Source organism: Dermochelys coriacea, chromosome 15 (assembly GCF_009764565.3).
Source record: "Dermochelys coriacea isolate rDerCor1 chromosome 15, rDerCor1.pri.v4, whole genome shotgun sequence".
NCBI lineage: Eukaryota > Metazoa > Chordata > Testudines > Dermochelyidae > Dermochelys > Dermochelys coriacea.
In genome coordinates, this window is record NC_050082.1 from 16,816,932 (window position 1) to 16,842,133 (window position 25,202).

General features: G+C 43.6%; 1 protein-coding gene across 3 annotated transcripts in view; it reads left to right on the top strand.

Moving 5' to 3' along the window:
• Window positions 1–25,202, top strand: part of ZDHHC8 (zinc finger DHHC-type palmitoyltransferase 8) — a 195,575-nt gene that overhangs the window by 138,166 nt on the left and 32,207 nt on the right. For all 3 annotated transcript variants that reach the window (XR_006275845.1, XR_005289038.2, XM_038373389.2), the window contains exons 2-4: window positions 13,061–13,182; window positions 20,086–20,243; window positions 23,554–23,726. Coding sequence is in view for 1 of the 3 variants with exons in the window: in XM_038373389.2 (XP_038229317.1) it covers window positions 13,061–13,182; window positions 20,086–20,243; window positions 23,554–23,726 (453 nt within the window). In the remaining 2 variants the exon portion in view is untranslated. The remainder of the gene's footprint in view (window positions 1–13,060; window positions 13,183–20,085; window positions 20,244–23,553; window positions 23,727–25,202) is intronic.

Genomic DNA, 25,202 nt, shown 5'->3' on the forward strand with positions numbered 1-25,202 from the left:
CAAAACAAAAGGTTATAGACAGATGGAGGAGTACAAAGAAACAGTGATACAATCTTGGTCAGTATGGTAGGCAGTAGTCTCTGCCTACTCGCTTTCAGAGTTTCTGGCCTCCACTGTATCGAAGCTTATTCTGTCTTCCACATGATGACCATGGAATTAAACCCAGGTCTCCCAACTGCAAATACAGTGGATTCATATTAGATTTCAATGTTTAAAAATATGTTTCTTTGATGTTCACTATGCTCCTTTCATTTGTATTTTTTTTGTCTTGATTTCCATAGGATTAAATAAAACTTTAATTTGGTATTGGAACAAATAACTTTGGTCAATTATCTAAAAACAGGTGAACTGTAATTGTACGACACACCTGCTTCTTAGCACCAAGTGAAAAGGATTGTCTGCTGTTTAATTTAGTAAAGGAAGTCAGTTGATAATGCTTAGGTGTATCTGACACCTACTAAGTTTTATTTGTTAATCTTTTTAACTTTTCATTTTATTGTGATAGGGCTCTGAGAGCAAATAGGATAAATGAGACTAAATCTGTCACCCTGAATTACTCTGCAAGGGGTTATGTGCAGTATTGCTCTATGCCAAAGATGCATAATTATGCAGAAATCGCTGCTTGTGTAATTGTGTGCTTAGTTCAGAGATTCATAACTATCTACAATATGTGCTTCTGGTGTGTGCTGGCTCTAATTTTTGTAGTAAACAAAATGATTAAAGGGCAGTTCTCTTGGTGAATTTCTCCTTCTAGCACAGCTGGGGAAAAATAATAGCGGTTGTCTGCCGATTTCCTGGTTTGGGTTAGAGATCTAAATTAAACTTGGAACAGGGGGCTTGTTGTGCCCTTTATTTCCAGTTAACTTGAATTTAAATGTTTATTGTTAGGATAGGAATAGCTTCTGTAGGAGGCAGGGGGTCTTCGAGACTACAGTTGTGCCAGGTGGGGCAAATCTGGTTGCTTTATACCAAGACCCACATGAAGTCATAAAACATCTGGCATTGTTTCCCCTCACTTATCTTTTACCTTGTCTACGGTCACTCACTTTGGTTTTGCCAATGATAGTGTTATTAGGTGTTTCTGTGAAGACAAGGAGGTAGAGCTTCCTCTAATAGGAAATTGACTTGGGTTTAGGAAACAAAGATGCCATGCTGAACCTCATCGTTCCACTTCTGGATGTAAATCCACATAAAAGATGCCTGGCTTTATTTTCTACCACAGAAAAAACTCTGTAATGCAATCTCCGTCAGGGAACTGTATGCTGGTCTTGCAGGCAGCGTGCTGATGGGTCTTTCTAACTGCTTTTGATCCTATGACAGTAATGGTACTCAAATTTTACACAATTGCATTTTGTACAATACATCAAAGTGGGTGCTACAAAGGGCACTGCCTGCGACTTATCATTGGCCTTGGTGCACAATAGTAATGTACCAGTATAAATGTCAGAATATCATCATGGCTTAGGAGCATCTTGTTTTGGAATGAGCATCCTTCCACCAAGTGACCTAGAAAAGCAGCTTCCCTAGAAGTTGGTTTTGCATACTGCTTGGGTGAAATCATGTCTTGCAGGCAGGCATTTGTGACACCCTGGGAGATGAAGAAGCCACAACGGCATTGAAACAGCAACCTGAGGTAAACGGGGCATGATAAGACATTTAGCAAATTTGCGAATACAGACTAACACGGCTGCTACTCTGAAACCTGTCATTTAGCAAATAATAATTCAAACCACAGGTAAATTTTTAGATGTGGGTTAACTTGCTCGCCTCACAGGGATGCTCTGAAGAATAGCCAATGCTGGGAAATGTATGGTGCTAACCAAAAGTTGGGCAACACTGGAGTGGCTTTGGTTCTGCAAAACTGTATCTGTTGGAGTTAGGTTTACAATCCAAAGCCAGGGATGGTTTGAATACAGATCCAATTTATGTGAATCCCTAAAGTTTTTGAGGGGGGAGTGTTTTAACAAAAGCATCTAGTTCTGGCTTATACGTTACTAGGATTACTGCTGAAAATCTGTGTATTGGAGATGGGGTATCTCCAAAGTAAAAATAGTAGGAAATTAAAAGAAAACACAGTAACTGTAATATAGTGAATTACGACAACTGAACTAAACAGCAAATTGGGCTGGCTTCTTCTGAAAGTGAGGGATGAGAAATACAAGGCAATAACATATGCAGTGGGCTAGTTCTGTTCCCGTGGGACTCCAGTCTACGGGAGAAATAATGCCGCATTGAAATCAAAGCAAAACAACACCCCAGAAGCAACAGGTATGGTAACTCACCAGGTAAAGTTGTACAATTGCTGTCTTTGGCATCACCCTTGGTTACCCCTCCTGTGACTGTCCATGGCAAATTAATAAAATTACTCTATTCTTAGGTAGCCTAACTGGGAATAGTTCTGTAGTTCCAAAAAGTACATACCTGTTGCCAGGCAGTTGGCATCATTCTAATATAGTTAATCTGTCCAGGGACATATTTTGTAGGATTGCAGTTGTAGGAAATTACTTTTGCAGTTCTGCTGCACTGGGCTGCAAATTTTGCGGAAATCTCCAACTTAGTGGTGTTGGATTTCGTCCATACTTGAAAGTTAGACCATACTAATTCAGTTCAGGACTGTGGTTTAAAATACAAAACCACTTACTCTAGAGTTGCCATAGTCTCAAAAAGTCCTTGGTCAAGTACCAAGATGCCAAAGTATATAGTTAACTTAACTGGTTTCAGAGTAGCAGCCGTGTTAGTCTGTATTCGCAAAAAGAAAAGGAGTACTTGTGGCACCCTAGAGACTAACAAATTTATTTGAGCATAAGCTTTCGTGAGCTACAGCTCACTTCATCAGATGCATTCGGTGGAAAATACAGTGGGGAGATTTATATACACACAGAGAACATGAAATAATGGGTTTTATCATACACACTGTAAGGAGAGTGATCACTTAAGATGGATCAGCAGGAAGCGGGGGAGGGGAAGGAGGAAAACCTTTTATGGTGATAATCAAGGGGGGCCATTTCCAGCAGTTAACAAGAACGTCTGAGGAACAGTGGAGGGTGGGGTGGAGGGGAGAAATAACATGGGGAAATAGTTTTACTTTGTGTAATGACCCATCCACTCCCAGTCTCTATTCAAACCTAAGTTAATTGTATCCAGTTTGCAAATTAATTCCAATTCAGCTGTCTCTCGTTGGAGTCTGTTTTTGAAGTTTTTTTGTTGAAGGATAGCCACTCTCAGGTCTGTAATCGAGTGTCCGGAGATAGAAGTGTTCTCCGACTGGTTTTTGAATGTTATAATTCTTGACGTCTGATTTGTGTCCACATATTCTTTTACGTAGAGACTGTCCAGTTTGACCAATGTACATGGCAGAGGGGCATTGCTGGCACATGATGGCATATATCACATTGGTAGATGCGCAGGTGAACGAGCCTCTGATAGTGTGGCTGATGTGATTAGGCCCTATGATGGTGTCCCCTGAATAAATAGGTGGACAGAGTTGGCAACGGGCTTTGTTGCAGGATAGGTTCCTGGGTTAGTGGTTCTGTTGTGTGGTGTGTGGTTGCTGGTGAGTATTTGCTTCAGATTGGGGGGCTGTCTGTAAGCAAGAACTGGCCTGTCTCCCAAGATCTGTGAGAGTGATGGGTCGTCCTTCAGGATAGGTTGTAGATCCTTGATGGTGCGTTGGAGAGGTTTTAGTTGGGGGCTGAAGGTGATGGTTAGTGGCGTTCTGTTATTTTCTTTGTTGGGCCTGTCCTGTAGTAGGTGACTTCTGGGCACTCTTCTGGCTCTGTCAATCTGTTTCTTCACTTCAGCAGTTGGGTATTTTAGTTGTAAGAATGCTTGATAGATCTTGTGGGTGTCTGAGGGGTTGGAGCAAATGTGGTTATATCGTAGAGCTTGGCTGTAGACATTGGATCGTGTGGTGTGATCTGGATGAAAGCTAGAGGCATGTAGGTAGGAATAGCAGTCAGTAGGTTTCCGATATAGGGTGGTGTTTATGTGACCATCGCTTATGAGCACCGTAGTGTCCAGGAAGTGGATCTCTTGTGTGGACTGGTCCAGGCTGAGGTTGATGGTGGGATGGAAATTGTTGAAATCATGGTGGAATTCTTCAAGGGCTTCTTTTCCATGGGTCCAGATGATGAAGGTGTCATCAATGTAGCGCAAGTAGAGTAGGGGCATTAGGGGACGAGACCTGAGGAAGCGTTGTTCTAAGTCAGCCATAAAAATATTGGCATACTGTGGGGCCATGCGAGTATCCATGGCAGTGCCGCTGATTGGAAGGTATACATTGTCCCCAAATGTGAAATAGTTATGGGTCAGGACAAAGTCACAAAGTTCAGCCACCAGGTTAGCCGTGACATTATCGGGGATACTGTTCCTGACGGCTTGTAGTCCATCTTTGTGTGGAATGTTGGTGTAGAGGGCTTCTACATCCATAGTGGCTAGGATGGTGTTTTTAGGAAGATCACCGATGGATTGTAGTTTCCTCAGGAAGTCAATGGTGTCTCAAAGATAGCTGGGAGCGCTGGGAGCGTAGGGCCTGAGGAGGGAGTCTACATAGCCAGACAATCCTGCTGTCAGGGTGCCAATGCCTGAGATGATGGGGCGTCCAGGATTTCCAGGTTTATGGATCTTGGGTAGCAGATAGAATACCCCAGGTCGGGGTTCCAGGGGTGTGTCTGTGCGGATTTGTTCTTGTGCTTTTTCAGGGAGTTTTTTGAGCAAATGGTGTAGTTTCTTTTGGTAACCCTCAGTGGGATCAGAGGGTAATGGCTTGTAGAAAGTGGTGTTGGAGAGCTGCCTAGTAGCCTCTTGTTCATATTCCAACCTATTCATGATGACGACAGCACCTCCTTTGTCAGCCTTTTTGATTATGATGTCAGAGTTGTTTCTGAGGCTGTGGATGGCATTGTGTTCTGCACGGCTGAGGTTATGGGGCAAGTTGATGCTGCTTTTCCACAATTTTAGCCCTTCCACGTCGGCGGAAGCACTGTATGTAGAAGTCCAGTCTGTTGTTTCGACCTTCAGGAGGAGTCCACCCAGAATCCTTCTTTTTGTAGTGTTGGTAGGAAGGTCTCTGTGGGTTAATATGTTGGTCAGAGATGTGTTGGAAATATTCCTTGAGTCGAAGACATCGAAAACAGGATTCTAGGTCACCACAGAACTGTATCATGTTCGTGGGGGTGGAGGGGCAAAAGGAGAGCCCCAAGATAGGACAGATTCTTCTGCTGGGCTAAGAGTATAGTTGAATAGATTAACAATATTGCTGGGTGGGTTAAGGGAACCACTGTTGTGGCCCCTTGTGGCATGTAGTAGTTTAGATAGTTTAGTGTCCTTTTTCTTTTGTAGAGAAACAAAGTGTGTGTTGTAGATGGCTTGTCTAGTTTTTGTAAAGTCCAGCCACGAGGAAACTGCAGGCTTTTCATCTCCAAGCTAAGGAGGAGTTTGTCAAGGCACTGAAATATTTTGGAAAGTAAGCAGATGGAGGTGGAGGAAGGCAGTTAAGGCCACCAAATGCATTTTTATTTGTGCCTTGGCCTAGACTTGAATCCAAGTCTCCAGAAGACAAGGGCATCTCTCTTACGGAATCTGCATAAATATGACTGTGAACTTCCCCTCCTGGCATAAAAATAGCAAGGTGCCAAAAGTCATACTTGTTGCACAAAGTATTAGTAGCAAAAGAAACTTCCAAACTTCGGTTAAGGCTTCTGTTATTTTTTGCCTAAAAATGGGGGTGAAGGAAGAACAGTTAGAATGTGCTGTTTCTAGAGAATCCTTTGCCCATCAAACTGTACTTTTCATTTGGTTTTTCCCCCAGAAGTTCTCCTTCAAAGAGGATGAGATTGTTGCATGAAAGTTTCAGGATAGCTTTAGCTTCTTAAAAACATATCTTTGCTGAGATTGGTTTTGGCTTGATCCCAGTTTTTGCTTTTACTTGTCATTCTAATTTACAGAGGAAAAGCTCAGAAGCGCCTTTCATAAGATCTCATTTTACACAATATTTCATGCTACATAAAAATTCTGGAAGGAAAAAGTAGAAAGGAAGAGACCAGAGCTTCTGGCTAATATTTATGATGACTGACTATACCATTTATTTCAACTTCTGTGAAGTCTTTCAGTTGCGCTACTCATCCAGTAAATGAACAGCTTAGTTTGTGGTTATAGTTTTCCTAATGTTATGCTGTGGTTGTTGGGAATATGACAAGATAAATCACACACAAGAACTTTAACAGTTATCACATTAATCATCCAAGGCAGTTTCACTCATTAAAGACCTGCTCTGTGTGGCAAATTATCTGTAAGAATGACTTTCCTGTCCTTTGGTTTGCTGACTTGTCCCTTCCCTGCTTGACAAGTGAGGAGCAACTTTATAATCCTTGATTGCTGAGATGTCTTGTCTCATTCACTTGGAAAATGGATTCATCAGTAGCTGGATGGAACAGAATTATAACAGATTTAGAGAAGGAAGTTCCACGAGCAGAGTTTATCCCATAACTGCTTACTACTGGGTTTCTTACACTTTCCTTTGAAGCATCTGGCCATTGTCGGTGACAGGATATTGGTCTCTTCGAGCATGACAGTTCTGCGGTCCACTCCCAAACAAATCCAGCAAATATAGGCTGACTGAAGCGAATAAAGGCACCTAGGCCTCTTTAGTTTAGTTGTTAGTAAAGAATGTTACAGGCACTCTATGAAGTAAAATGTGGGACGCCTCGTCCTGTTATAGTGGTTGGGGAGGGAAGGGGAGTGTACGAGAATCTCTGTGTATTGCTCATTCACTAGCGGACGGAACATGCAAATGGCTCTGTCATTCTAATACTAGCCACAGGGGCCTCTTTAATGGTCTTTCTCCAAGGTCAACAGCACCATTCACAGCTGTTTAAAGTGATATGTCTGGAACAGAACAGTTTGAATTAGATTTGGGGAAAGTTTGGGTTGCTTTATGAGTATTACGTTTTTTGACGGGGTTCAGCACTGCAAACAGTCTGGCTCAAATATAGGTTTAAGTAACAGCCAAACATTACACAACCTAGGGTGATGATGAATGAGATACACTAATGGGGGCAGGGCATTATGCTGATATGGGAATGGGGTAGTGCCTGACTGTCAGGACTGATACAGATTAAAGGTGTCCTCTCAGTTGTGAGGACTCAAACTTAATTTTGGTGAGTAGCGAGGACCTCATAGAAGAAATGGTTGTAGGGGACAATCTTGGCTCAAGTGATCATGAGCTAATTCAGTTCAAACTAAATGGAAGGATTAACAAAAATAAATCTGCAACTAAGGTTTTTGATTTCAAAAGGGCTGACTTTCAAAAATTAAGGAAATTAGTTAGGGAGGTGGATTGGACTGAAGAATTTATGGATCTAAAGGTAGAGGAGGCCTGGGATTACTTTAAATCAAAGCTGCAGAAGCTATCGGAAGCCTGTATCCCAAGAAAGGGGAAAAAATTCATAGGAAGGAGTTGTAGACCAAGCTGGATGAGCAAGCATCTTAGAGAGGTGATTAAGAAGAAGCAGAAAGCATACAGGGAGTGGAAGATGGGAGGGATCAGCAAGGAAAGCTATCTAATTGAGGTCAGAAGATGTAGGGATAAAGTGAGAGAGGCTAAAAGTCGAGTAGAGTTGGACCTTGCAAAGGGAATTAAAACCAATAGTAAAAGGTTCTATAGCCATATAAATAAGAAGAAAACTAAGAAAGAAGAAGTGGGGCCGCTTAACACTGAGGATGGAGTGGAGGTTAAAGATAATCTAGGCATGGCCCAATATCTAAACAAATACTTTGCCTCAGTCTTTAATAAGGCTAAAGAGGATCTTAGGGATAATGGTAGCATGACAAATGGGAATGAGGATATAGAGGTAGATATTACCATATCTGAGGTAGAAGCGAAACTGAAACATCTTAATGGGACTAAATCGGGGGACCCAGATAATCTTCATCCAAGAATATTAAAGGAATTGGCACCTGAAATTGCAAGCCCATTAGCAAGAATTTTTAATGAATCTGTAAACTCAGGAGTAGTACCGAATGATTGGAGAACTGCTAATATAGTTCCTATTTTTAAGAAAGGAAAAAAAAGTGATCCAGGTAACTACAGGCCAGTTAGTTTGACATCTGTAGTATGCAAGGTCCTGGAAAAAATTTTGAAGGAGAAATTAGTTAAGGACATTGAAGTCAATGGTAAATGGGACAAAATATAACATGGTTTTACAAAAGGTAGATCATGCCAAACCAACCTAATCTCCTTTTTTGAAAAGGTAACAGATTTTTTAGATAAAGGAAATGCAGTGGATCTAATTTACCTAGATTTCAGTAAGGCATTTGATACCGTGCCACATGGGGAATTATTAGTTAAATTGGAGAAGATGGGGATCAATATGAACATCAAAAGGTGGATAAGGAATTGGTTAAAGGGGAGACTGCAACGGGTCCTACTGAAAGGCGAACTGTCAGGTTGGAGGGAGGTTACCAGTGGAGTTCCTCAGGGATCGGTTTTGGGACCAATCTTATTTAATCTTTTTATTACTGACCTTGGTGCACAAAGTGGAAGTGTGCTAATTAAGTTTGCAGATGATACAAAGCTGGGAGGTATTGCCAATTCGGAGAAGGATCGGGATATTATACAGGAGGATCTGGATGACCTTGTAAACTGGAGTAATAGTAATAGGATTAAATTTAATAGTGAGAAGTGTAAGGTTATGCATTTAGGGATTAATAACAAGAATTTTAGTTATAAGCTGGGGACGCATCAATTAGAAGTAACGGAAGAGGAGAAGGACCTTGGAGTATTGGTTGATCATAGGATGACTATGAGCTGCCAATGTGATATGGCTGTGAAAAAAGCTAATGTGGTTTTGGGATGCATCAGGAGAGGCATTTCCAGTAGGGATAAGGAGGTTTTAGTACCGTTATACAAGGCACTGGTGAGACCTCACCTGGAATACTGTGTGCAGTTCTGGTCTCCCATGTTTAAAAAGGATGAATTCAACTGGAGCAGGTACAGAGAAGGGTTACGAGGATGATCCGAGGAATGGAAAACCTGTCTTATGAAAGGAGACTCAAGGAGCTTGGCTTGTTTAGCCTAACTAAAAGAAGGTTGAGGGGAGATATGATTGCTCTCTATAAATATCTCAGAGGGATAAATACAGGAGAGAGAGAGGAATTATTTAAGCTCAGCACCAATGTGGACACAAGAACAAATGGGTATAAACTGGCCACCAGGAAGTTTAGACTTGAAATCAGACGAAGGTTTTTAAGGTTTTAAGGTTTTTTCAGAGGAGTGAAGTTTTGGAATAGCCTTCCAAGGGAAGCAGTGGGGGCAAAAGATCTATCTGGTTTTAAGATTCTACTTGATAAGTTTATGGAGGAGATGGTATGATGGTATAATGGGATTTTGGTAAGTAATTGATCTTTAAATATTCAGGGTAAATAGGCCAAATCCCCTGAGATGGGATATTAGATGGATGGGATCTGAGTTACCCAAGAAAGAATTTTCTGTAGTATGTGGCTGGTGAATCTTGCCCATATGCTCAGGGTTTAGCTGATTGCCATATTTGGGGTCGGGAAGGAATTTTCCTCCAGGGCAGATTGGAGAGGCCCTGGAGGTTTTTCGCCTTCCTCTGTAGCATGGGGCATGGTTGACTTGAGGGAGGCTTCTCTGCTTCTTGAAGTCTTTAAACCATGATTTAGGGACTTCAATAGCTCAGACATGGGTGAGGTTTTTCATAGGAGTGGGTGGGTGAGATTCTGTGGCCTGCACTGTGCAGGAGGTCAGATTAGATGATCAGAATGGTCCCTTCTGACCTTAGTATCTATGAATCTATGAATCTATAAACTTTTTGGTTCTATATTTTTCTTACTTCTGTTTGCAAAATCCATGTGACTTTTTAATATGCTTTTTGCCATAGAAACAGAGGAATGTCAGGCTAGAAGGGATCTTGAACAGTCATCTAGTCAGGCCTCCTGTGCTGGGCTAGACCTAGACCATCCCTGGCTGGTGTTTGTCCAACCAGTTCTTAAAACCCTTCAATGATGGGGATTCCACAGCCTCACTTGGAAGCCTATTCCAGAGCTTAACTAACCTTATAGTTAGAAAGTTTTTTCTAATATCTAACCTAAATCTTCCTTACTGCAGATTAAGCCAATTACTTCTTGTCCTACCACAGCAGATGTGGAGAACAGTTGATTGCCATCCTCTTTATAACAGCCCTTAACATATTAGAGAGGTAGCTGTGTTAGTCTGTATCTACAAAAACAACAAGGAGTCCAGTGGCACCTTAAAGACTAACAGATTTATTTGGGCACAAGCTTTCGTGGGTAAAAAACCCCACTTCTTCAGATGCATGGACCATGCATCTGAAGAAGTCCATGCATCTGAAGAAGTGGGGTTTTTTACCCATGAAAGCTTATGCCAAATAAATCTTTTAGTCTTTAAGGTGCCACCGGACTTCTTGTTTTTCTTAACATATTAGAAGACTGTTATCTTCTTTTCTCAAGATTAAACATGCCCATTTTTATTAACTTTTCCTCATAGGTCTGGTTTTCTAAACCTTTTATCATTTTTGTTGCTTTCCTCTGGACTCATTCAAATTTGTCCACATCTTTCTTGAAGTGTGATGATCAGAATACTCCAGCTGAAGCCTCACTGGTGCTGAGTAGAGTGGGACAGTTACTTCAGATCTCTTACATACAACACTCCTCTTAATACATCCCAGAATGCTGTTAGCCTTTTTTGCAACTGCATCACATTGTTGACTCATATTTAATTTGTGATCCACTATAACCTCCAGATCCTTTTCAGCCAGTACTAAAGCCTAGCCAGTTATTCCCCACATTGTTGTGCATTTGATCTTTCCTTCCTAAGTGTAGTACTTTGCACTCATCTTTATTGAATTTTGTCTTGTTGATTTCTGACCAATTCTCTGATTATCAAGGTTGTTATGAATTCTAATCCTGTTTTCCAAAGTGTTTGCAACACCTCCCAGCTTGATGTCATCCGTAGATCTTATAAGCATACTCTCCACTTCATTATCCAAATCATTAATGAAAATATTGAATAGTATCAGACCCAAGACTGGCCCCTGCTGGACTCCACTTGATATGTCCTCACGGTTTGATAGTGAATCACTGAAAACTACTCTTTTGAGTATGGTCTTTCAGCTAGTTATGCACCCATTTTATAGTAATTTAATCTAGACCATATTTCCCTAGTTTGCTTATGGCACTGTTATGTGAGACTGAAGCTTTACTAAAATCAAGATATACAAAGTCTATGGCTTCTCTCCATCCACTAGGCCAGTACCCCTGTCAGAGGAAATTAATTTGGTTTGGCATGATTTGTCCTTGACAAATCCATGCTGGCTATTCCTCATATCCTCTAGGTGCTTTCAAACTGATTGTTTAATAATTTGTTCCAGTATCTTTCCAGTTATTGAAGTTAGGTGGACTAGTCTATAATTCCCTGGGTCCTCTTTGTTCCCATTTTTAAAGTAGGTATTTCTTCAGGAGTTTTCTTTAGGAGGTAAGCTTCCTAGGAATCCTACAATAACAAACCTCTATATACACAATCAGGGCCGGCTCTAGGCACCAGCAAAACAAGCAGGTGCTTGGGGCGGCACATTTCTAGGGTCAGCATTCCGGCACTGGCCATGCCGCCCCTAGAAATGTGCCCCCGCCACCCCAGCTCACCTACGTTCCGCCTCCGCCTGCTCCCTGGAGCATGCTGCCGCCGCTCCACTTCTCCCCCCCTCCTCCCAGGCTGAGCTCCCCCCCCCACTCACCTCCGCTCCCCCTGCTCCCCTGAACGCGCTGCCTCTCCCTCGCCTGAGAGGGAGGGGGGAGAAACGGAGTGGCAGGGTGTTCAGGGGAGCAGGCGGAGCAGAGGTGAGCTAGGGCAGGGGGTTGCGGGGGGGGAAGCCGCAGGAAGCAATTGTGTGTGTGGGGGGGAAATGCGGCACGCCCAGGGGAGGAGGTGGGACTGGGGATTTGGTGAAGGGGTTGGGAAGGGGTGGAATTGAGGCGGAGCCGGGGACGGGGGGGGCACGAAAAAAAAGCGGGGATGGCCAAAAAATTTTTTGCTTGGAGCGGCAAAAATCTTAGTGCCAGCCCTGTACACAATGGAAAAAAATAAACTTGATTTAGGTTTCAGAGTTACATTTACAAGTGGTATAAATGGCAGAATGAATAAATAAATTCCTTTATCAAGGAAAATCATCTTCAGTATAGTCTATGTATCAGGGAAATTATCTGTGCTCTGCTCTGGTATTCCCATCCCCCTTGGTGCAAGAGCCTTCTCATTTGCAGCTAGAACAGCCTTCCTGTGTCTTGACTCATCAGTTATACACTCTTTACAAATCTCCTTTCTTCTGGAAAACAGTTTACAAGGCAGATGCTATGCACAGTATTTTAAGTACTATGCTTGCATTCTGTTGGCCCCCTAATATGAGCTTTAACTAACGCTTTTTACCCTGTACTTCCCACATAGAAAGAGGTTTTGCAATGATGTCCAGGAGTGATATTTACAGACTTAAGGGTTCTCACTGGGGAGAAATGTATAGGAAATAAGAGCTTGATGGAAATGATTTGTTTTCCTCTTTGTACATCCTCTGGAGATTGATGATTGAAAGATTCAGTTCTGATTAACACCAGCGGGAATCAGGAGTAATCCCAATTGAAGGCATAAAGATATTCTGTTTTAGTGACTGAAAGCAGAATCTTTGCCACTGATTACAGAAATGCCATGTCAGGGTGCAGCAATGACACAAACAAGTAAAATGTCAAGTCACTAAAAAAAAAAAAAAGATTGCTCCATAACACAAGAACCCTACAAATAAACAATTCAGTCCTTTCTGCCCTGTAGAACTATGCTGCTTTACAGAGGGCAGATAATACGTACTGTGGATCATTGAAATCAGCTGTAATAGTCGTTTCAACTCCTAGGTAACAAATTCAACCACTGTATGACCTGTGGGGGCTAGTAAGGGTGCATCTCTGCTTGAACGCTGTGAACAGGAAGCTTCTGCTTGTTACATCATAAAAAGTCCTCATCTGTAATTCTTTCTCTCTGCAGGTGCCCCTGGTTAACAAGAGCCATCTCCCCAGCCATCCCTGTGTACAATGGGCTCGTGTTCTTGTTCGTACTTGCAAACTTCAGCATGGCAACTTTCATGGACCCTGGAGTTTTTCCACGAGGTAATGGGGGATGGGGGTAAAAAATAAGCCAAGGCAAACAGTAGGATTTCCGAAGCAGCCCATTTGCCATTAGTTTAATTTCCCCTCCCATTTTTATCCTCAGCTGGCTTAAATGCAGGGATGTAGCTAAATTGTGGATACGCTCCGTCAGTTTCTGAAATGGAAAGGTTTTTTTCCTCCTTGTACTTGCTTGAATTGGTAATCTGGGGCCTGGCATTGGATAACGTAGCTCTCATTGAGAAGAGAGCCTGACTGATGTGATTGCGATTAGTATCCCCTGTGTCATGCTGGCACATTGGATTTAAGTCATTGCCTTCACAATAGGCAGCTGAGCATGGTGCAGTGGAGGGCTGAGCTTCTGAAAGCGGCTGCATTAAAACAGCGATTCACTCCAGCAGGCTTAGAACAAACACAGTAGCACTGAACACTAAAAAAGATAATGATTAAGGCTAGAGTTAGAGTGGAGATTTTTAAATATATATTGTAAAATAAATGGCTGTTTAATTTAGTGCTGGGGCATAGCATATTGAACAGGATAAAAACTGTTTGTCTATTGTTATGGGAACGATGATGTGGCTATTTCTTTTAAACCATCAAAATGAGAGAATTACTGCCTCACTTTGTCCCTGTTCCAATAGTCATTCACACACAGCATGCAACAGAGCCTGCTTTGGGGGAGGTCGCAAAACGAATGGATCCCTGCCCCTTGCAAAGTGCATTTTTTCTCCAGCATTCAGTACCTTTTCTTCATTGTTCCCTTGAATGAGCCATAACTGCTCATGCAAGTGATGCTATTTCTTTCCAAACAGGAGCCAGTGATAAACATATTCTATTTATATAGCTTCTTTCATCTGAGGATCTCAGAGGCCTTTACAAACACTGATTAAGGTAAATATAATTACTGAGTTTAAGGGTTAACTCACAGTGAGGTTAATAATTTGCCCCCAAGGTCATATGGGGCCAAATTTTCAACCATATTTAGGTTCCTTAAGATGCAGATAGGCAACTGCTATTTCCAAAAGCAACTGGGGTCTAACTCCCACTTAAATCAATTGGAGTTAGATGCCTAAGCTCTTTTGAAAATCCATAGGAGTGGGATCCATGAAGGGACTTAGACGTTGCAATGCTTAGTGTTATGGCATCTAACTTTTAGGCATCTAGAAAATCACAGGAACAACACTGCCATTCAAACGGCCTGAGTTAGATACCTAGGCACCTGTATAATGAATGAGGAGACATAGGTGCCTTAGACTACAATCCACAAAGTCAGTAGGCTGGGTGGGGAGCCGCCTAAAGTAGCTAATGGGAGATGCTGACCAGAGGGGTGATTGCTAAGCCCTGCCTCTAAGAATGCCTACTGGATCAGGTCCCTACGTGTGATTTAGATGGCCGAGTGCCTATCTCTTTGAGTCTGTGAATTGCTCTGGAGCTTAGGTGGGAGATACATGTCCAGACACCTATCACGAGGCATTTGCGCAGGCTCAGGTGGGAGATAGTTGCCCAGACGCCTAGAGTGAGACTGCCATGCATATGCCCAGAGGCAAAAACATAGGTGCCTACAAGGTTAGGTGCAGCTGAGTGTGAGTTTTGTGGATTGTAGTGATACCTAAAAAACAGGACTTGGGTGCCTAAAAACAAGAGTTAGTTGCCTACATCCCTTTGTGGATCCCACTCTAGGTACCTATCTTCATCTTCAGGTGCATGCATATCTTTGAAAATTTGACCCATGGTGACTAACCAGGAATAAAATCCAAGACTCCTAACTCCCACTACTTGTGGTTCATCTCAGAAGAGAAGACAAGGGTTGAGCCAGCTATGCAGATTGGTCAGTTTTCACAATGGAGAGAGGTAAACAGAAGGGTTCCCCAAGGATCTGTATTGGGGCCTGTGCTGTCAACATATTCATTAATGATCTGGAAAAAGTGAAGTAGCAAAGTTTGCAGATGGTACAAAATTATTCAAGACAGCAGCCAGTTTGGACTTAACTAAGACTTACAGCAGGATCTAAAAAATTGGATGACTTGGCAACAAAAGGGCAGATGAAATTCAGCAGTGATAAGTACAAGCTGATGGACGTTGGAAAAAATAATCCCATCTACACATATATAATGATGGGTTCTAAATTAGTGGTTACCACTCAAGAGCAAGAGCTTGGAATCACTGTATATAGTTCTCTGAAAACTTCCCCTCAATGCACAGCAGCAGTAAAAAAGACTAAGGGTAGGTCTACACTACCCGCCAGATCGGCAGGTAGCGATCAATATATCGGGGGTCGATTTATCGTGTCTAGTCTAGATGCGATAAATTGATCCTCAAGCGCTCTCCCGTCGACTCCGGAACTCCAGTGCCGCGAGAGGCGCAAGCGGAGTTGACGGGGGAGCGGCGGCAGTCAACTCACCGCCATGAAGACACCACGGTAAGTCGATCTAGGTACGTCGACTTCAGCTACGCTATTCTCGTAGCTGAAGTTGCATACCTTACATCGACTCCCCCTCCTCCATCCCCAGTGTAGACCAGGGCTAACAGAATGTTAGGAACTATTAGGAAAGGGATAGAAAATAAGACATAAAATATCATAATACCACTGTATAAATCCCTGGTCTGCCCACACCTTGAATGCAACTGGAAAAGGTTCAGAGAAGGGCAACAAAAATGATGAAGACTATGGAACACCTTCCATATGAGGAGAGACTAAGAAGATTAGAGCTGTTCATCTTAGAAAAGAAACGGCTAAGGGGAGATACCACAGAAGTCTATACATTCATGAATGGTGTAGAAAAGTTTAATACAGAAGAGTTATTTACCCTTTCTCACAATACAGATACCAGGGATCAACCAATGAAATTAATAGGCAGCAGGTTTAATACAAACAAGAGGAAGTACTTTTTCCACACAGTGCACAATTAACCTGTGGAACTCATTGCCATGGGATATTGCAATGGCCAACAGTATAACTGGGGTCAAAAAAAACCAAGATAAGTTCATGGAGGATAGGTCCACCTATGGCTATTAGCAAAGATGGTCAGGGATGCAACCCCATGATCAGGGATTATGTTTTTAGATGTGGGACTTTCAAAAGTACTCAGCACTCACTGACATCAATGGGAGCAGAGATAGTCCAGTGTTGAGTAATTCTGAACATCCTACCCTGGGAGTCCAGTCCTACTCCCATTTTAAATCCATGGCAAGGCTCCTATTGACTTTACTGGTCCAAGATTGGATTCCAAATTACTAAGGCTACGTTTTAGTCATGGATAGTTTTAATAAAAATCATGGACAGGTCATGGGCAGTAAACAAAAATTCACAGCCCGTGACCTGTCCATGACTTGTACTATATAACCCTGACTAAAACTTGGGCTGGGAGCTGCGGGTGCTGGGGGTGTGTGGTCTAGGGGTGCTGGGGGGGTGGCCCGGGACCCTTGCTGGTGCTGGGGGGAGGGTTGGTGGGGCTTGCAGCCTCTCTACCCAGCTCCGACTGGCATGTCCCTAAAGCTCCTAGGGGGAGAGGTGGCCAGGGGGGCTCTGCGTGCTGCTCCCGCTACAAGCGCCAACTTAGCAGCTCTCATTGGCTGGGAACCATTGCCCTGCTCTGCCTACTGGGCATTCCAGCCGGGGAGGTCGGGGCGTGGGGACTTGCCCCGTTCCGTCTGCCCGGTGCTCCTGCTGGGGAGCAGAGTGGGGGCTCCCTGGCTGGAATGCCGGGCAGGCGGAACAGGGCAAGCCCCCGCACCCCGACCTGGCCCCTGGCAGGAACACCGGACAGGGGGAGCCAAACAATGTTATAAGGGAACGTTGTAGGACTTTAAACAAGTATGTTCTCTAATAGGTCAGCGACCCTAATAACGAAACAACGTTAACCAGGATGACATTAAGTGAGGAGTTACTGTAATGACACTGGAGTAAACCAAGAGTAGCTCTGTGGAGATATACATTATATCTGTATAAGTGAGAAGAGCATCAGGCCTTGTATCTCAGTGATGGGAGGAATTAAAGCCCAGCTTTGAACACTCAGAAATTTAGTTTGAAATCTGGACCTGATTTTGAGGTATTCATCAGTGGCCAAATACAGACACCAACCTAAGTTCCCTGTAAGCTGGAGTCTATCAAGGGCCGCGCAGGCAGGGAGAAGTGCCTCTCCCCAGGACCAGCCCAGCCCAGCCCCACTGGAGCTGCCGCAGTCAGGGAGAGGCACTTCTCACCCGGCCCCGAGCTACTGCAGTGAGAGAGGGCTGGGGCGAGTCTTCTCTCCCTGCCACAACACTGGGGCAACCTGCACCCCAATCCCCTCATCCACAGCCCCACCCCAGAGCCTGCACCCCCAGCCACAGCCTTCACCCCCCAGCACCCCAACCCTCTGCCCTAGCCCTGAGCCCCCTCCCACACCCCAATCCCCTCATCCACAGCTCCACCCCAGAGCCTGCACCCCCAGCCACAGCCTTCACCCCCCCAGCACCCCAACCCTCTGCCACAGCTCTGAGCCACCTCCCGCACGCTGAACCCCTCGGCCCCACCCCAATCACACATCACCTCTGTATTGGTGCACATAACAAAATTCATTCCGCACATGGATGTAAAGAATTAGAGGGAACACTGATACCAGCTGGGAGCCTGGGACCCAGACTGGGCCATCCCTGGCTATTCTGGAGCCCTATGCGGGGGGGGGGGGGGGGAGGGGGCATGCCTCTGTGGGGAAGAGGAAGCGGGGGGGCAGCCCCCAGGCCTCTGCGGGGTGGGGGGGTCAGCCCCCAGGCCTCCATGGGTGGCAGGCTGGCTTGGGGGGTAGAGGGGACTCACCCCCCAGCACTCACCAGCGGCATGGCTGGGGCCAGGTCGCTGCACTTCCCCCCGCCGGTGAGTGCAGGCCCCACCCTGCTGCAGAGCTCAGGGGAGTGGGGGTGGGAGAGAGGCAGGGCTGGGGCAGGGAAGGGGCAGGGCGGGGCCCGAGCAGGGGTGGGGCCCTGGGGAAAAGTTGGAGCAGCACGCAGCTGTGCAGGGCACCAGGAAATTTAGTGCCCCATATTTCCTGGTGTCCTTCGCAGCTGCGTACTTTGCATATGGGTAAGGACGGTCCTGGACCCAGACCTAAGGCATTAGTTTGGGCCCGTTTGCTGACTATTCAATTCCAAATGTAAACCATTATTCAGAAACGTGCAGTTTTTCTTTGTGGACAGTGATAAATACTCTTGGCAGTACTGTGGGTGTGTATGTAAAGTGCCAGCTTTCATCATGAGTTTTTCGAAGGGCAGCTGTGTGTATATATATACTGTATGTAGATTTTTATTTGGATAGGTTTCAGAGTAGCAGCCGTGTTAGTCTGTATTCGCAAAAAGAAAAGGAGTACTTGTGGCACCTTAGAGACTAACAAATTTATTTGAGCAAGTACTCCTTTTCTTTTTATTTGGATAGGTTAGTATCTTTTACAAGCATTTAGCCAGGAGCCATTAACCTAGGGACTTGTTTTATTTCACACTGGAGCTTTTATAACAGGGGTGAACATCCGGCCTGCTAGCTGTTTTAATCTGGCCCTCGAACTCCCGCTGGGGATTGGGGTCTGGGTCTTGCCCTGCTCCAGCTGGGGAGCAGGGTCAGGGGCTGCTCCGCGAGGTTCCCGGAAGAAGCAGCATGTCCCTTCTCCGGCTCCTACGTGTATGGGCAGCCACGGGGCTCCGCTCCACATGCTGTCCCCACCCCAAGCACTGCCCCCGCAGCTCCCATTGGCTGGGAATCATGGCCAATGGGAGCTGCAGGGTCGGCGCCTGCGGATAGGGCAGCATGCAGCAGCAGAGCCGCCTGGCTGCGTCTCTGTGTAGGAGCTGGATGGGGGACATGTCACTGCTTCCGGGAGCCACTTGAGATGGGAGCCACTTGAGGTAAGTGCCACCAGAGCCTGCACCCCTGAGCCACACCCCAGCCCCGTGCCCCAACCCCCTGCCCCAGCCTTGATCCCCCTCCTGCCCTCTAAACACCTTGGTCTCAGCCTGGAGCACCTTTCTACACCACAAACCCCTCATCCCAGCCCCACCCCAGAGCTCCCACCCCCAGCCGGAGCCCTCACTCCCCCACGCCCCCCCCTCGCCCCAGCCCAGAGCCCCCCTCCCGCACCCTGAACTCCTCATTTATGGCCCCACCCTAGAGCCCACACCCCCTTTCAGCACCCTTGCCCTCTCCTGCACCCCAACCCCGATTTTGTGAACATTCATGGCCCACCATACAATTTCCATACGCAGATGTGGCCTTCGGGACAAAACGTTTGCCACCTTCCCCCTTTCCCTCCCCTAGAGTATGTATATAGCTTCTGAATTAAATGTTTTATTGATCTGAATAGTATGTTGGGCTATGCTAGAGAAGCAGATTTCTGGGTCAGTACTGATGAATCAGATAATTAATTTCTCAGGGATATCTTGTTTGGCTTTTTTTTTTTCAAACTAATTCAGTCTTCCCTTGACATTCTTTATTGCAATTCCTGTTGCCTGACCAAGTGGTGGTCAGAGTTGATTCAATCTACTAATGTATGCAGCAAACATCTCACAACAAGGTGCTTGGGAAGCATTGTAGATTTCCACCCCATTTTGAAACCATTTGAGCTCTAGTTATATTCTTCTATGAGCTAATGCTGTCTAAAACAAGAATCAAATAAGATCAGTGGGCTGGCTAGCAAGGCAATAAATGCACTGGGATTATTCTCTTGGCTACTAAAATGAAGTCTGGAGTATTCAATCCTTCTGCAATCAGGACACTGTTTTCTGACAATACATCACTTCTAGCACTCTTTATTTCTCCGAAAAGCACTTGCATACATGTAGTGTCCATGTATCTGATCCCTGATAGTATTAGATCTTCCACCTTTAAACTGTAATCTGTATTATTTTTATTTATTTTGTTTATATTTTTGCATCGAGCAGCAGATGAAGATGAGGATAAAGATGATGACTTCCGAGCTCCACTCTACAAGAATGTGGAGATTAAAGGAATCCAAGTACGGATGAAATGGTGTGCCACGTGCCATTTCTATCGCCCGCCCCGCTGCTCCCATTGCAGCGTCTGTGACAACTGTGTTGAGGTAAATCTCCTTGATTAGCTGATCTTTTGGGTTGGATTTTGGTGATGGACCTGTGAACAGCTAGATGACCCAGTTGAGTGAATACTCCCTGTCTTTCACTCCTAAAAAAAATTAGAGGTAAAGGGCCAAATTCTCAGCTGGTGTAAATTGCGGTAGCTCCACTGATGTTGACAGATTGCCTAAGAATCCTCCCCTCAATCTGATTGAAGTCACAAGTGAAACAGAGTTTGGTGTCATCCTTGTCACTACTGACTCTTTCTCCACCCAAACGCAGTGCATGATTTGGTATTCCTAGCCGTCTCTGCTCAGGAATTGCTAGGGCTTCTGAAACTGGAAGCATTACAAGGGAAGGTTATGGTGCATTGGCAGAATTTAGGAGGAGACGGGGGGAAAGTCTGCTTGCAACATTCCTGATCCCTCTGCTTTGTCCCCTATTAAATATGTAAATATGAATAGCAGTAGGAGTATGCTTTTTTGAATTGTAAATCATAACACTCAGTGGCATGTGACTTTTAGGAAGAATAGAATAAGAATTCCTGAGTCTAAAATTAAAAAACTACATACCCATTTATAAACTGCAGTTAGTGCTATGGCCACAACCTCATGCATGCTTCTAATTCCTCTACATTATGTGGCTTGGACACACATTGATAAATTTGAGGTCATAGTGAAGCACATAATATATTTAAACAATAACCCCAAAGTAATGGAGTATGTTATTGGGCCATAAACATCTCCCAAACTCATAAATACAGTGGACTGTAACCATGGTGTTTTATTGCCACGGGAAATTTTTATTGCCGAGCTACAAATTCCACTTCTTAATGATCATTTCTACTGTAAGGTGTATTTTTTCATTAGACTGATTTAAATCTTTAATACATTTTAAAATGTATTCAATTGTATGATTAAAATAATGGGAATCCCTAATTGGCAATAGGCTAAAGCGCACCAAGTGAATTTCAAAGTCAGCCAGAATACAATGTATACCATATTGGGCCAAAGCCTCTTTGCCTTAATCATATGAATAGTCACAGTGGAGCTAGTCATGTGACAGAGGCAATCTGTGGTTAGTTTATGTCATTTGCTTTATCCCTAAGAGCAGATTCCTAAATTATAGCCAGCTGGAAGCTGTGCTCTGCCTAATACCCATTAATAGATAGGACAACATTCCAGTTCCCTGTCATGGGGAGAGTCAGCAAGGTGTGAGAGCTGAGGGTATATAGGGAGAAATACATTGCTGGGAGAAGCAGGGCTCCCAGAAAGGACAGAGGCAGCCATGACAGCCATTTTGTTGGGCTGATGTAGGCTGTTGGATGGAGCTGGCTTTTTCACTAGAAAACTGGACCATATATTCAGAGTTTTGAGTTAAAACATCAACATTGTCACTAATTCTAATGTCAAAATATTGTTTAGGTGAAGCTAAATTTTGAATTGAAATTTGAAATCCTTCCCCCCACCCCTCAGTGTCTGTGTGAAAACCCCATTTTCAATAAAGGAAGTGTTGCCAGCACAAGATTTCCTGAAACTAGCTGGTGTAAACGCTTGCAATTCCATGCACCCCTAATGTCACCAGTGGCATTGAGGCACAATATTCCAGGGAAGTCAGAGAGGAAAGTGGGAGGGAATCCCGGAGTAACTTTTCGTTAAAAATAAAATGGCTTGGACCTCAGAGCAAGTCAGAATGCAAGACTCCAGTGCAGTGAGTTTCAGTTCTGAGGAGTGTTACTTATGCCTAGATCAGCTGAGCATTACTTGCTGTTCTGATTGGCTAACAGGAAATCTCTTGCTGCATAATTAAAATGTGATTGCTTACTGAGGGATACAAGCAAGGGCATTAATGACTCCATCAATAAATTTCAGTCTCAGGCTAAGTTGCTTATTGATTCTTGTGATGCTTATTCCCTAGTATACCTGTACATTCTAGTAGTGCCTGGACACAGTTATAGTAAAAAAGTCTATTGGCATTTCTGTTAGGATACTCCTTTAGGAAGAGGTTGTACTTTGTATCTTTTATTTCACCTTTGGGCTTCAACTCACAATAAAAGCTCTTAGCCTAGAGACAGATTTTTTGAGCATATCTGATTTCAAACAATCAGACTGATTCTGATTCGGAGATGTGCAAAGCGATGTACAGCTTCCAAGCTTTCAGAGACAGGTGCTCTTTTCTATCACATCACTTAAAAAACAAAACCAAGTGAAATATAACACTTGGTGTGACCAATTGGGTCTGAAAACAAATTTGTGGTAGAATAAAATTTTAGCACAAATTTTCATGGAAGTGCCCAAAACTGAGGTTTCAATATATCTTTATTTCCAAGTATTTTGAGCTGCACATGTCTCTCGCACAACATATTTATAGCTAATTTACAAGTTACTTTTTAAAAAAAACACTTTGCCATTAGTTGGAGGTATCTATCTAAATATAATATTATTACAAAGAAAAGGATAAGTCACTATTGACAAGAATAAAAGGTGTACGTACTGGGTGTGAAGAGAACAGAATAGAATAAATTTGCTCACTCCAGGCTTGAGTATGCTCAGATTTACACTGGTGTACACCAGGAATAACCCCAGTGAAGTCAGAAGAGTTACAGCCATATAAAACTGGTATTAAAGGAGCTTTAAAGGGTCTATGACCTCATTATACATATCTCCTTAATCCAGCCTTCTGGCACATTGGAACTCTTGATCAGGAAAAACTGGGTGTTTCAAGTGCTTATTTTTTTAACTTCATCCAGAATTTTTCCCCACTTATTAGCCAGATATTGCTTTCTGCCTGAGCTTTGCCAAAACAATTCTTTTTCAAGAGGCCAAAACCTCAAAATAAAAAACCTCTGGATCCTTATTGAACCTTTACATATATAAAATGTGGGGGGGAGGGGGGTGGAAATCTACAGTTGGCAGGGATGATACAGGTACAAGACAGTACGATTTATGATAATCTTACTCTGATAACTATACAATGCTACAGGAGCCAGAGAAGAAGAGAAACTGTCTTCGCCCCACAATGTGGTGTACACCTCTGTTTCCTTTTTAAACCTATTGGTGTGTCTTCATCCACAGTCATAAGAGTCACTCAGTCCCAGGAGAATCTTATAAAGAAGGTGTAGCATGTTGTTTTGTTATCTGGGCAGCCAGGCAATGTCAGGATGGAGCCAATCTGCAAAGCTCCAAACCTAATCTGATTTTACCTGAAGTTAGGGGGTTTTTTGGATGGATGTAGCACAATGGTTCACATTTATTTCTAAGGCAATGTTTTTCTTTCACTGCTTGGATATTATTCCATGTCTCTCCATCTCTTTATAAGGACTTTGACCATCACTGCCCATGGGTCAACAATTGCATAGGACGGAGGAACTACCGATATTTTTTCCTCTTCTTGCTGTCCTTAAGCACACACATGGTTGGAGTGTTCAGCTTTGGGCTGATCTATATTTTAAACCATATGGAAAAGCTGGGGGCAGCTCATACTACCATTACGTATCCTTCCTTTTAATCTTTAAGAAGTCGAGGTGCCATAAGGAAACTGTTTGTATAAGATTTGCCTTTCAGGAAATGATGGGATTGGCTTCCTTTCTCTGATACCCATGTTCTTTTATTGTAAAACCCAACCCAATTTCTCCCCAACATTTGCCTGACCTACGGAAGCCTTGATTGCCTCCGAAGTTGCTGCTTAGCTTCTGTGTATATCTGTCATCCAGCTGCCATAACAGAAAGCAACATCCTGCTTCATTAAAATCCTCCCTTTAATTTCAGTTGGATATGGTTCTACTATTTGTCTTGTCCAAGACTGTTGGGTAATATTATTGTGTTTAAAACAATTGCTTTGCCCCAGAGATGGTTGCATTTGAGTGGTAGCTGTATATCCCTCTACATGTTTTGTAAAGTGCTTTGGGATCTTTCAGGATTAAAGATTTCTATATGGTTGTCTTGGCTTATAGAAAAACATTTCCTCTTTTTTTATTTATCTGAATGAGATAAAGAGATGGAAGAAGCAGAGTTAGAAGGAGAGGGGATACCAGGTGAGGATCCACTAGCCTGTGTGGTGAGGATTTACCATAAAGCACTATGTCAGTTATAACATTATCATTAATTAAGGGGATTGAAGAAGAACAAAAGGAATCTTCACAAATCTATATGAACTGGGGACCATAGCTGGAGTCTGATCCTCAGAAGTGCTGATCCCCAGTAACTCTCATTGATTCAAAGTGTATAGAGCCTTTACAGAATAGTTACAACTAAAATCAGTGAATCGACATTCTGTTTGTTTTTCAGCTTCTTTTAATGCGTCAAGGACCCATTTAAGGGGGTGAAATAATCAAATCTGGTCTTCCCACTGAATTTAGTCAGTGGGAGCTACAGATCTTCAGAACCACTCAAGATCCAGGGCTCCTTGCTGATACTCCAAAGGTGGTTTTTCTACAGCATTCGGTGGATCTTCTGCTATGGTCGCTTCAAGGAGGGCTGATTGACCTGGCTGCTGTGGAAGATTTGCATGACATGCTGCAGCCTGGCATTCTAGCTCTGCAGGGATCCAGACATTCTTGTCAAATGACCATTTACACCTCTTGACTCAGCAGCTTGCACTAGGCATTGTACCAAGGTTCCCAGAAGAATATACTGTAGTGTTTGAGTCAGTTCACAGCATCCTGTGCAATATAGGGAGTTTTAGTCTCATGCTAGAAAACAGTTTTATGATACTAAAAATGCCAACCAATAGTTTATCAACATGCTAGGAGGCTGGGATGTAAAATTTAGCATTTCCAAAAAAAAAAAGAGACCATTAAATTATTGGTTTCAGAGTAGCAGCCGTGTTAGTCTGTATTCACAAAAAGAAAAGGAGTACTTGTGGCACCTTAGATGCATCCGATGAAGTGAGCTGTAGCTCATGAAAGCTTATGCTCAAATAAATTTGTTAGTCTCTAAGGTGCCACAAGTACTCCTTTTCTTTTTTCA